The sequence below is a fragment of the Pleuronectes platessa genome, chromosome 2, assembly GCF_947347685.1.
Source record: "Pleuronectes platessa chromosome 2, fPlePla1.1, whole genome shotgun sequence".
In the NCBI taxonomy this organism is placed as follows: Eukaryota; Metazoa; Chordata; class Actinopteri; order Pleuronectiformes; family Pleuronectidae; genus Pleuronectes; species Pleuronectes platessa.
The window spans coordinates 4984231-4997133 of NC_070627.1; the positions used below are offsets into that span (position 1 = coordinate 4984231).

Below are 12903 nucleotides of genomic sequence, written 5' to 3' on the forward strand. Positions count from 1 at the left end.
AGGTGGCTCAGGAATGAGAAATGTAAAGGAGCCCCGCAATGCTGCACGGCATCTTTCTCTATACCCCCCCCCCCTCTGATGTGTTTTCACACATGCACACAAAGCAAGTTAACTTAAGATGAATGACAACGTTTGCACTGATCTTAATGGGAAAGCTGTAGCAATGCTGCATTTGTGTTTTTACATTTGAAACTAGTTTTTTTTTCAGACTCTATGAAACATTTCTGCTTTTCCATTAACCTGCAGAGGTTCTTTGTGTTGACACTGTTCCAGTTTGACCAAATGTATTTAATATGAGTCATTTGCTAACTGTGAAAGTCGCACAACTCGACAATCCGCCTGTCTCATCGGCTTCTTACTCCACTGGACTTTGAATAAATCAGTGAACAGCTCTGTGTGCTGCAGCAGCCATGCAGCTCTCTTAATTACTGCAGGTCACTGTTACAGTTTGAGAAAGAAAAGCTTTGCACAGGCCCAAAAACAAACAAGCTCATTCCAAACATAGAACACGCTCTATCAAGCACTGTTGTGAATAATGAAGCACTTCCTGTGTGTGTAGCAGACGCCACTTACTTGATTGTGGTCACCGCACATTGTGATGGGAGCGTCTGACATTGATTTCTAAATGCTCGCTATGTCAGTTTTCTCGAGTTTGCCAGAGTGTCATTGTGCTGCTGTGGAGAAAAGTTAAATAAAAGTGAGAAGACGGAGCGAGGAGGAACTTGTGGTTTAGCACATTTGGAAATAACAAGCCTGTTTTCCCGTGAGGCCCAATCACTTTGCAGATATGCTGATAGTCAGACTGATAGCCCAAATCCAGTTGTTTTCTTCTCCGTGCTGAATCCGCTCTGAATGCACAAGTGAAGGAAAAGGCTGAAGATATAAAGAACCTCTGAGGAGCTAATCCTGTTTTCAAGAGAGCGCAGTCGGCCCTTTGTTCCTCTCCTGGATTGAGCCCAAGGTAATTTCAAAACCTCGGACTTAACTCCGCTGAATAATCCGTGACAGAAAACACGTCTCCAATCAGATTAATTGAAAACAGTGATTGTTGCTCTTCGGGGGGGGATTAGGGGGAAAGTGGTGCAGATAAATCGCAGTTTAAAACCAAATCAATAAAGCTCACTGAGCTAAATTAGCCCGAAACACTCTCAAAGCAGTTAATGACAAATGCTGTCGAGCGCAGAGATAGAAACGGGTCAATAGCTCAAACAAGCCCGATGGAATCACGTCCAGTTACCAGGAGGAGGCCGTTAGGACCACACCCACCTGACATGTGACCAATCTCACCGAGGGAACAGGAAGAAGGGAGTAGATCTTCCAACTGGGTGAATTCCCAACCAGAGGGAAAACCATCTGGAATCTTCTATCTTCTTTACATTACATGTCATTTGTCTGATGCTTTTGTCCAAGGCAACTTAGTACACTCAACATTTATGAGGGGCCATTTAGGGGTTCAAGGGTGGGGATTGAACCGGCAACCTTCTTGTTGGAGAACGACCACTCTTACCCCTAGGCCACACCGCCCCATCTTCTCTGCTTTGCCAGATGGATTCCAGGTGTGTAGATCTGGTGTAACATGTGTGTCGTGGGAGAAAGCTCCAACAACAGGAGGTGCAACTGTTGAAGTGTCGATTAAAGATAGAAAACCTGCATCGGCCATTTATCCCATTTAAAACCCATGTTTGCTAACTTTGCTGGTTTCCCCTCTCCAGCCTCACGTGTGGTCGAAGCCGAGCCCCCGACGTCGGACTCTCCCGAGGTGATCTACGACGACGTGCCCGGTGAGGAGCCCCTCTCTCCTGTGGAAGGTGAGCCTGCCGACAACAGGATGATGTTTGTTTTTTACGATGTTTGTTCCCACATGAATGTTGTCGCTGACTTGTCACGTTTCCCCCCCCCCCCACAGACATGATTTACGAGGACGTGCAGAGAGACACCGGTCCCTCGAACACGGGCAACGGCTGGAGCTCCAGCGAGTTCGAGAGCTATGACGAGCAGTCGGATAACGAGGCCAAAGTACCTGCAAAGAGCAAGGTATTGTGTGTGTCTCTGTGTGTGTCTGTGTGTGTGTGTGTGTGTGTGTGTGTAGGTGCGTTCCTGAGACATGTATTTGTCTGTCACGGATGATTCTTTATTCTAAACGGCCGGGGTGTCGTTGGTTTTTTCCATCCCTCACAAAAAGAATCAGGGAGAATGTTTCATCTCCCGCTCCTCTGCTGCAGCCGTCTTTATTAATGTACAGAAGTGAAACTAGAAAGAACGTGAGGAATCGAGCTGTCTGGGCTTTTTAACGCCTCCATTGTGAAATGAAGGTAAACAAGAGGCCTTTCTGTGGGAGAAGCCTCAGATCTCCTCTCTCTCCTCTCTCTCCTCTCTCTCTCCTCTCCTCTCTCTCCTCTCTCTCCTCTCTCTCCTCTCTCTCCTCTCTCTCCTCTCTCTCCTCTCTCTCCTCCTGCAGCCCCTCCACAGTGTGTTTCTCCTCCACATGATGGCACTGTGCACACATTCACACATTCTCCTGCACTCTCCCAGTCCTCCCACTCCTCCAGCCTTTAACACACATGCATCGATGCAGGCATTGGGAAAATAAACTGTAGGAGTCATTCTGATAAAGGATTGTGTTGGGTGTTGAATCATTATCAGTGTTTAGACTTATTCTGGCCTCCAACACTATTATACATCACGGTTTACAGATTTATGAATATGCTCTGAACTATGAAAAGACAGAGTTGATGCCTTGTAGGGAAACCGAAGGGGAAAAGAAATGCTTCGGTACAAAACAACACACAAACAAAGGAGTTGTGTTAATTACCGGAGGGTGTGGTGTGTAACCGCCCTTGCCCCAGGCCACTGAACACCGAGAGGCTCCTCTGGTCGAACAATTAATGAAGAAATCTCAACTCTTTTATATTTTTTAATCACAAAAACACATCTTTAATAATAATCAGTCCTGCTCGATTAATTTCTCACCCGAGTGCACCTGAAGTCCTCCTCTCGTTCTGCTTCTTTTGATAATAGCCCTGAACTGCCTGCACTGCCCCCCCCCCCCCCCCCCTCTAACATCCCCCTCTGTATATCAGTGGCCATTAGTCTCATAGAGCAGATTTGACCTTTGACCAGAGCTCTCACTCTCTGTGCTTGTGATTAATTCCCGATGTTGTGTCGCTTGTTTTTTTGGGCCTTGATCACTTTTGCCTTTCCCGTTTTCCCTCTTCCATTTCCTCTCCTCCCCCTTTGTTTATCGTTTCCCCCTCTGTCTGTCTCCGCCCTCGGCCGTGCCCTAAAACCTCCACCTTGCCCCCCCCCATCCCCTCACCCCACCTCCCTCCGCCTGTCCACCACCACCTTTAGCTGTCTCCTGAGGGGCTTGGGCTGCGGGAGCGGTGTGCCAGGACCAAGCGGGAAGTGGCCATGCGGCTGTCTGGCAAACACAACTATGACATCAAGGTAGATCTGCGCAGAGTGAACACAGAGGTATCAAACCTTCTTTCTTTGCAGAGCTGGAAGCAGCCGGTGAGATGTTTGCTTGCTGCCCCCTCCTTTCCTTGTTTTTCGACTGTGACTTTCTTTTTTCACGACTGTCTTGCTCGCCCCCCCCCCCCCCCCCCCTCTCTCCCTCTCTCCCTCTCTCCCTGCCTGGTTTAATATCAAGATGCATTTAAGGGACACATGAATAATTTAATCATATTCTGCGTATATATTTACTTCCATAAACACCAAGTGCAACTTACCCCCAATTAATGACCTACTTTCCCCGAAGCGTCATCATTTAAAAATACTATCACCCGGAGTGTATTCTGGGTGCGTGGAGTCTGGTTGCAGGTCCTCTGTGACGCTCAGGGTGGAGTGTGTGGTCAGATAGATCCCCCCCCCCCCTCCCCCACACACACACTGATCTCTGTGACTCTTAATGTGGAGAGACACACACTCATGGACTCTCTGATTAGAGGCCGTGCGCCGGCCCGCGGGGGGGGGGAGCCGCAGATGGCGCGATCCGTGATGAGCCCAGCGAGCGCCACTTCTCCCCAGCGCTCTCCAGAGGAGCGCCTCCGGTCATCCAGACTCCGCAGCGTGGCTCGGGCCCTGTGCTCCTCTAACGCCCCCCCGCTGTCTGTGTCTGCTCCTCCCATCCAGGTGCAGCAGCTGATGAAGGCGGCGAGGAGCGGGACCAAGGACGGGCTGGAAAAGACCAAGTTGGCCGTCATGCGGAAAGTGTCCCTCCTGCAGAGGAAAGATCAGTCGGGTAAAGGTCTGATCTCTTCTCGTCTGAAAAGTTTGCAACTGCTCTGATATCAGAGAGTGGTTATGAAGTTTGGTTTTTGTGTTGCTCCTGACTTTTTTGAATTAGAGGCAGTTTCACGTGTGTAGAGCCAAAGTTGTGTTAGTTGGAGGAAAAAGTTTTGATTTTGCACAATCCCCTCGGGCAGAAGTGAAAAATAGAAAAATAAAGACAGATCTCACAGATTAAAACCATAATGAATACAACAGGCCACATCATGAGTCTTAGTGTTAAGACTCATGATGTGGTCGAGCCACGCGGGGGGGGAGGATGAAGCAGCTCATGCTACACACTATAGGTTTCTGCACATCCCTTGTCTTAACAATAGAGGGAGATTAGCATCCATTAGCTTAGCACCGAGCGCCCCCCCCCCCCCCCCCGTGCCTCAAACAAATCTGTGAGCCGTCACAAAGAGGTAAAGAGGCCACTGCTGCTATTTTTAGGTGTTGATGGACGGAAATCTCCAAAGCGTTATATTACTTTTTCCAGCCAATCCTCTGTAATCATTCCAGGTCTTTAATTGGAACGGTGGAAGCTTCTGGTATCTTGTGTCTTTATGGTGTGAAGTAGTTTTCTTCAATTTTTCTTTTATTTTTTTGTGATGGTGTCGAATGTCTTTGTGCCGATGCAGAGATACAGTACTGTTTTGAAAGTCTTGTTTTTATCGTTTGTGGGTCTCTCTCTCTCTCTCTCTCTCTCTCTCTCTCTCTTTCTCTCTCTCTCTCTCTCTCTCTCTGTCTCTCTCCTTCTCTTTTTCAGCGAGAACAAAAGTCTCTTCATATTTTAGAGGTAATAAACTTAGTGTGTCGCAGTGTCTCCAGCTGCAGTGAGATCTGAAGGCTGCTCCTCTGCTGTTCCCTCTCTGTCTGATTCTGTGTCTGACACACACACACACACACTCACACACACACACACACACACACACACACACACACACACACACACACACACACAGACACACCGACACCATTTCTCTTTTTAACCTCTCTGTATTTTTCCTCCTTCATTCCTGATTGTCTGCAGAGGAGGAGGATGATGCAGGATACCTGGATGTGGCTGTGTCGGAAATGAAGCACCCTCCCCCACAACTGAGTCCCATGCCGGAGGGGCTGACCAGCCACCAGGTGCACCTCACACTTTTTGCAGATATTTATATTTTTCCTCTCTTTTCCTTGCTTGTGCAGCGCCTCATTGTAAAACCTGCCTGTTTGTTTGGCCGGTGTTAAAGCTGGTTGCATCTTTTCTGTCTGACTGGAAAGAGGGACCTGCAGTAATTGAGCTGTGGCAAATAAACACCCTGCTGCAGTCACCTGTGTATTGAAAGTTTATTAATATTGTATGCATATCGTATCCAAATCCCGACAAATTCAACACAGCACTTCCTTTGGCTCTTAACGATACTAAAGCCAAGTTTGAAGTCGATGAGATGAACAGTTCTGGAGATATGCAACAAACAGACTGATATTAATGCCTTGCACCTGGGTGTCGTGTTTAAAAGGAGTATTATTATATATTAGTACGTTTTTTAAACATTTTTATTTATTCTTCTCTTTTCCCTGTTTGGAAAAGCATCATGTTTTATAATGTGAGGTACAGAACAGGGATTTTCAAGTCATAGGAAATCCAATGACCCCGAGGCCTCGCTCAAACAGACCCTCTCTCCACTGTGACTCTTTTCTCCTCCTGTGATAAACACGTGATCCTCGTGCACTCCATCAGCGTGCACCACCTTGTAACAGAAACCATTCTGCTCACTGCCGCTGCCGCATCATGTCCTGTTAGCGCTGGATGTCCTGACTGGTCTGTTTTGTCTGTGCAGGTTGTCAGACGCCACATCCTCAGCTCCATCATCCAGAGCGAGCGCAGCTACCTGGAGTCTCTCAGGAGAATCCTGCAGGTGAGTTGTTCGGTGTTGTCCTCCTCTGCCACATGCAATACCTTCAGCACTTAGCCAATATGAGTTACACCGCAAGGAGAAGTGGGGATATCCATCAAATTACAGAGGTGTCTCGGCATAAATAATCCTGATGAAACAAGCGCTCTGGAATCTGCGGCGCGGTGTTGATGCTGAGAGGAAGAGACTGTCAGAGGAGCTCAGGACGCGGTGCAGCCTCTTTTAGTTTCTGGCGGGGGGGGGGAAGGAGACTTGTTATCGCGTACTCATACAAAATGAGAGGAGCACCTACTGAAATGCAATCAGCAGCAATCAATGGCTGCCTCATGCACCGCAAACTTCTTCACTGTCAGGATATGATGTGCCACGTTTGTGCTACACGGGGATGCTCTTTGGAAAACTCTCTCCTCGGCTCACAGAGTGGAGACGAGTGGTGAACCCAGCATCTCCGGAGAGTTGAAGACATAAAATGATGAAAGGTCACGAGCACAATCAGACACTGAGGCGTGTAACTTTAACTTTTTCACTGTGGAAACGCTTGTTCGTGTTGCAGCCGCCTGCCCCTGGTCCTCACGTTGATGATTCGGTGACGGGTTCCCAGAGATAAAGCTCGTGAATCATCAGGTGGCGTCTGGGTGGAGCAGAAGCAGGAGGAGGCAGGACATGAGATCCATTTAAAAAAATGTCATTGGACGTTATCCTGCTGTATTCTCACATGGAGTTTTTATTTTGGGGGGGGCTGGCTCCTGCGTTCTCACACACACAGCCCCTCCAGAAAGTTCCAGGAGATTATCCCAGGGATGGAAAACCTGGGAAAGTCATGGAATTTTTTTATTTGGTTTTCCAGGCCTGGAAAAGTCATGGAAAAAAATAAAAAATCCCAAAAGTTTTGGAAAAGCCGTGAAAATGTATTATATATTCATATTTTCATGTCGATCATTTACGCTGAGTTTTAAATAATTCATATGCTTTTAAAGAAATGAGCTCAAAATATAAGCAGGCATATTTGGGTTTGTGTCATTTAAGGTATACTGTATACCTTGGAATTCTCCTTGTTAGTTTAAACACAGAGATTTCACAAAATGTTCGGTCAAGGATATTTGGTTTAAAGTTATTGAATAGTCATGGAAATCTAAATGAAAACTGTTTCCATCCGTCTGGTTTTGCTGTGACACGATATCATCCGCACTTCAGCCGGTGCCGATTCCAAGAAGTGATGTTTACTGTGTGGCTTGTCAACATCCTTTCTATAGGCCACGCTAATATCCCCCATGAGCACCGAGTGCAGAATCAGTCAATGCCCCTTTCACCGTGTCGCTCTTGCATCTGTAACTCCGCCGGGAGCTGCTTCTTCAGCCATTATTATTCTGGCTTTTATGATTACAAGTCACCTTGAGTGCTGAACGGGTGAATCCTCTGGATTGATATGCTTCGAGGCAGCATGACTACATTTCCTCATTATAGCCGATTCATGGGATATTTGTCATTTACCTCTCACTTGTGTATTTATGCTGCTGAAAAGAAGAGGTTCACACAGGGGGGGGGGGTGATGGACTGCAGATTCATCACACACACACACATAAACACATGCATACACACATCTACATATATACCGCCAATAATACAAATCAATTTTCTCTCCCAATCTCACCAGGAATACCACCGGCCCCTGATGGAAGCAGATCCGCGCATCCTGAGTCCGAGGAAGATCCGCCCCATCTTTCACCGCGTCCGGGAGATCACGCAGTGCCACTCCATGTTCCAGATCGCCCTGGCGTCTCGAGTGGCTGAGTGGGACAGCAGCGAGAAGATTGGAGACTTATTTGTGGCCTCGGTTCGTGTGCATCGCTTCATACGTGTGAAGTTAGAACACAGAGCTCCAGGCTTATGTGTCGTGCAACATGTGTTTGTGTGCGTCCCCCTTTTTGTTTCCGTGCAAACATGCAAACTAAATCCTTTCATTCCGGGTGGAAACTCCTATTGTTCTTGACATCCTAACACAATCTCTGCTGCCCCCCCCCCCCCCCCCCCCCCCCCCCCCGAGTTCTAATGAGCTACAGGTTTTTTTAGATTGAGCAAACAGGGATAGTTTACTCCAAACACGGAATCAATTACGGGTTCGAGATGAATCTCTCTGGGAAATGTGTCTGCACATTTTGGCACTAGAATATGACCGTTCAGTGTGGGTCTCTGCTGTGTGCTCATCCATAAGGTCCACTCATTATCTGCCTATTAGTGGGGGGTGCATTCGACCCTCTCCTTCTCCGCTTGCCATTACGGCTCTGTCCCATTGATATCCTAAGACCCGCCGTCCGATGAGGCCAGTGAAAGTGCTGGGACTGCGTGCTCCTCTCTGCTCTGCCCCCCCCCCCCCCCCCCCCCCCCCGCTCTGTCGTGTGGTGATGTATCCCTACCTGCAGGGCTTGTAGTAATATCTTAGAGGTAGGGGATCCTAAAGGAGAGTGTGAGCAATGAAGGTTAATTCCTTCATGCGATTTTTCTAATTCCCCATCGCTCCTCAAACCGCCACTATCAGCCGCCTGGGGTGGGTTTAATTGAGGGGAGAGAACAAATGTCTTCCGCACAACAGACACACACACAAACACACACATACACACACACACACAAACATTCTTGCCCGGCCTCTTAAATGGCTCGTGAAGGGTGTTGCAGTAACCGGGATGGTAAACAAACAAACCAATTTTTTAAAAGCACTATACTTAAATGGCCATTTTCCAGCCTCCCCCCCCCCCCCCCCCCTTTCATTGAAACTACCCTCGGGTCGCCCTGCACACAGGATGGTTAGCCAGACGTTCATGATGTCAGAGGAAATTACTGCTGTCACGAGTTCAGGTAATTTACGCTTGTGTCTGTTTTCCGCAGTTCTCCAAGTCAATGGTGCTGGATGTGTACAGTGAGTACGTGAACAACTTCACCGGGGCCATGGCTCTAATTAAAAAGGCCTGCTTGTCCAAACCGGCCTTCCTGGAATTCTTAAAGGTGAGTTTTAGACCGTTTGCATAAAGTGTTTTTTCCTCCTCTCAGGTTTTAAATCAGAGGAACCCACCGGTTCTCTATTCCTCTTTTAGTTTGTGTTCAGCAGATTTATGAATGTGACAAACCCCCCAAAGGCTCAAATAATACATATCAGGTTTAAAACAGAAAAAAACACAAAATGAGTGTTCATGTGGGTATTTTTACAATCATGGATTTTCGAGAATAAAGTGATTTTTGGTTTTGTGCCATTTAGAGGAGAAATATCAGAAGATCAGTTGCCTGCGTTAAAATGAGAAATGTGGAGCATATTGTATATTTAAACTTGAGTGCAGGTTTCATAAATAACTAAATACTTACAAATACCATCACTGTTTCGTTATTAAATGGCTTTATTTGTGTATTGTTACAACTTTATTCAATTCTTCAATAATGCCCTAATACTCCATTGTACATTTTATTTTGAAATATTACAATCCTTATGTAATATTTGGCTCCAGACCCCATTATCCCTGAAAGGATGAGCTGCATAAAGGATGGATCGATACAAATAGTGTAGTCATTATTTAGTGATTTGGTGATTTGTTGCAAATGCTCAAGGTTTTCCAGGTAAAGAAAATTGCCTCTATTCATGTTGTCCACAAAATAATTCTCAGAATCTGACAATAACTGGAATATATTGTTATTTCTCTCTCACTCTCTGTCTGGAAACATTTTGATAATGTGTCTTTAAAAGCTCACGAGTTGTGCGATGGATGGATAAATGGGTAAATGGATAAATGGATAAATGGATAAATGGATAGATGGGTAAATGCAAACCCTCCAGGGGATTTTACGCCTCTGGCTCAATCTCTATGAAAAGTGGAAAGTTTTCCACAACGACACAATTATGATGTGTCCCTCTGTTTACTTAACATTTCCGATATTAATTAAGGACTGTGAACAATGAAGCATTCTGCCGAGGTGCGTCGACGGTGCCAAGGATTGATTTGAATAAACCGAGTTTACAATTCGCCGCGTGCCCCGGCGTTCATGCATGAGTATGAACCTGGATCATTGAGTATGAACCTGGATCATTGAGCTGTAATGCTGATTTATAGAAGCAGATCACACCGCTGACAGCCCCGCATGTTACTCCAGATAACATGCTTCCCGTTCTGTCTGCTGAAAGCTTCCTCTGTCTCTCCCACTGACTGGTGCAGCGTGAGGAAAAACCAAATAAGACATCGGTTTGACACGGACTGGAAAAAAGCAACCACACGGAATAAATGACAGACATTATGCTGTTTTTTTTAAAGTTATTGCAGAGGCTCGTGATCATGAGCCTGCGAGGGACATGTGCAGGGATTGGGACTCATGAATCATGAGCCTGGATTCAGTTGGCAGACATCACGAGTTAATCTGAGAGCTGCATTCTGCAGAGATGTAACAATGGTCCGTTTTCAGTACAATAGAAATCTCAAAAGTCAGCAACAAAGATGTGGAGTCAGATTTTTGTCGGTATAATGAGAGAGGAAGCCGTCCACCTTTTAAAGCTCAGTGACAAAAATACCATCCCCCTTAAAAACCTGTCAGCTCTGCCACCCCCCCCCCCCTCCTCTCTGCCATCTCCACGTTCCCTATGAGGAAAAGAGCAGAATTAACGATGCTACTGAATCCTGCAGCTTATTTCTTACAGTTGAAACCAAATGGAATCAAGAAGAACTCTTTCTCTCCTTCACACACTCACCCACAGTCAGACTGACCATCAGCAGCACCGGGAGAAATCCTACCTGCGTCTGTGGTCGTTAAAACATCCATAAAGATTTGACTGTCTTCTGCAGATTCTTCTTTCGCTGTGCACGTTCTCTCCTGCAGGGGGCGTCGTCCTCCACACTCACGTTTTTAATGGATCAAATACTCTCAAATGATATCCACACCAAGTGCAGTGGAAACTATAAATTGTCTTTTACTCTTTAGTTCTCTTCTCCCTCTGCTTCTCTTCCTCTGATCCGACTCTTTCCATCAGTGTCGACTTTCATTTGCTGCTTTAAACTTTCTTTTCCTCGCTGGCAAAAAAACCTTTCACATGGTCGAGTCTTAGAATCTGGCTCTTTGGTTTCTGAGTGACGGCTGTCAATCAATCAACCCGATAGTTGCACTTTCTGCACGGGGGAAAAAAAAAGTTTTTCATTGTTTGTTTTTGAAAGAATTTGACAAACTTTATTAATATAATACGATGCAATCCGGTTTGTGATGATATAGAATGTGACAGTGACTGACTGATCCAATAATGTGAACGCAATGACCGAAAACTACCGGTATTCATCATTCATCACCGAGATAAGCTCAAATATTTATGAATTTAATAGAATGCAACATTAAGACGAATTCAGGCTGAGTCATTAAATTGCAATCATCGATATCATTGACATCCAAACATCAGAAAGTTTACAAATCTTCCGCCGAAGACTAAAAACATACCTCTTCAAACTATACCTAGAATAAAAAAATAAAATAAAAATACACTTACAACTTTTGAAACTAACACTTTTAGTATCACTTAAATGGCACTTTGTTTTTTTGCTTTATTTTGAAGAAATTGTACTTTCTTGATTCTTGTTGTTCTGGGTCTGTGCCCTCGGTGTTGAATGCACACGTCAGCTCAATGAAATGTAATAATGTGATGTAATGTAATATCTACTTGTATCAGAACATCAATGTCAATCCAATTAATTCAAAAACAGAGGATAAATCAAACCGATACTCAGGTCTTATCTAAAAGTGCAAAAAGTTTCTTTACGCCTCAGGAAGTTATATCAGCTGCTGCACTTTATATCCCATAAATCTTTATAATTTTTCCTATGTTTTCTGTGTCTCTCCGTTGACTTCAGCCTTTGGACCTTTACCAACAAACTATATTTCAAATGTGTCCAGTGGGTTTTGTCCACGTTATGCAGATGGTGTCATGAAGCCACAGACTCGCCCTGACACCGAAACCATATCTTCTCCTGACCCCCGCCCACAGTAACACATTAGACCAAACATGCAAAAAAAAAAACACCACCCTCCTCTTTCATTCTCTCCTCTGACTAACAGACCCTGATTTTCATAACTTATTCACCCCACTCACTCCCACTCGCGCTCTGTACAGTCTCCTGACTCGCGCCTCTTCAAGTAGGAAGAGCGCGGCTCCCTGTTCATAATGGCCTCTCTGTTCAGGAATATATATTTTAGAGTCTGTGTCTAATCTTTCTTGTTATTTTTTTTTTGTGCTTGCAGAAGAAGCAGGCATCCAGTGTTGACCGCATCACTCTGTACGGCCTGATGGTGAAGCCCATCCAGAGATTCCCTCAGTTCATCTTGCTCCTGCAGGTATCAACTCCTGTTTGTCTTACAAGCTTAAACACATCAAGTATCAGAGACTTCAGTCGGATTAAACATTTAGCAGCGTGAGCATTAATAAAGGTGCAGAGCTGCAGGGGTTTTACCTGGATTTTAAAATGTTAGTGTGAGAAGTCTTACCTCACATACTCTAACATACAAGCAGCTCTTTCTCGTGTTGCTGGCTCCACATCCCCTGCTCCTCCACTTTCTATTCCGGGCAAAGATTTGGATTTGAGCTTGACTTGACTAGATCTGCGGCAGCCCATTTCATCCCTCAGTAAGCATTGATTATCCATGAATTCCAAAGATAAGTTATGAATGTGAATCAGGCATTTTTCTGCCAGCCCCCAACCCGTCGCTTCCAAAGAGG

The 12903-nt window shown here is 45.6% G+C and overlaps 1 protein-coding gene across 1 annotated transcript; it reads left to right on the forward strand.

Annotated features, from left to right (window-relative positions):
- The first annotated feature begins 1678 nt into the window (after positions 1-1678).
- Positions 1679-12602, forward strand: LOC128459807 (rho guanine nucleotide exchange factor 10-like protein). The gene is made up of 9 exons (XM_053444710.1): positions 1679-1808; positions 1907-2034; positions 4135-4243; positions 5039-5068; positions 5303-5403; positions 6099-6176; positions 7828-8007; positions 9057-9173; positions 12429-12602. The coding sequence occupies exons 1-9, from the start codon at positions 1679-1681 to the stop codon at positions 12600-12602; spliced, it is 1047 nt and encodes a 348-aa protein (XP_053300685.1).
- The last annotated feature ends 301 nt before the right edge of the window (positions 12603-12903 follow it).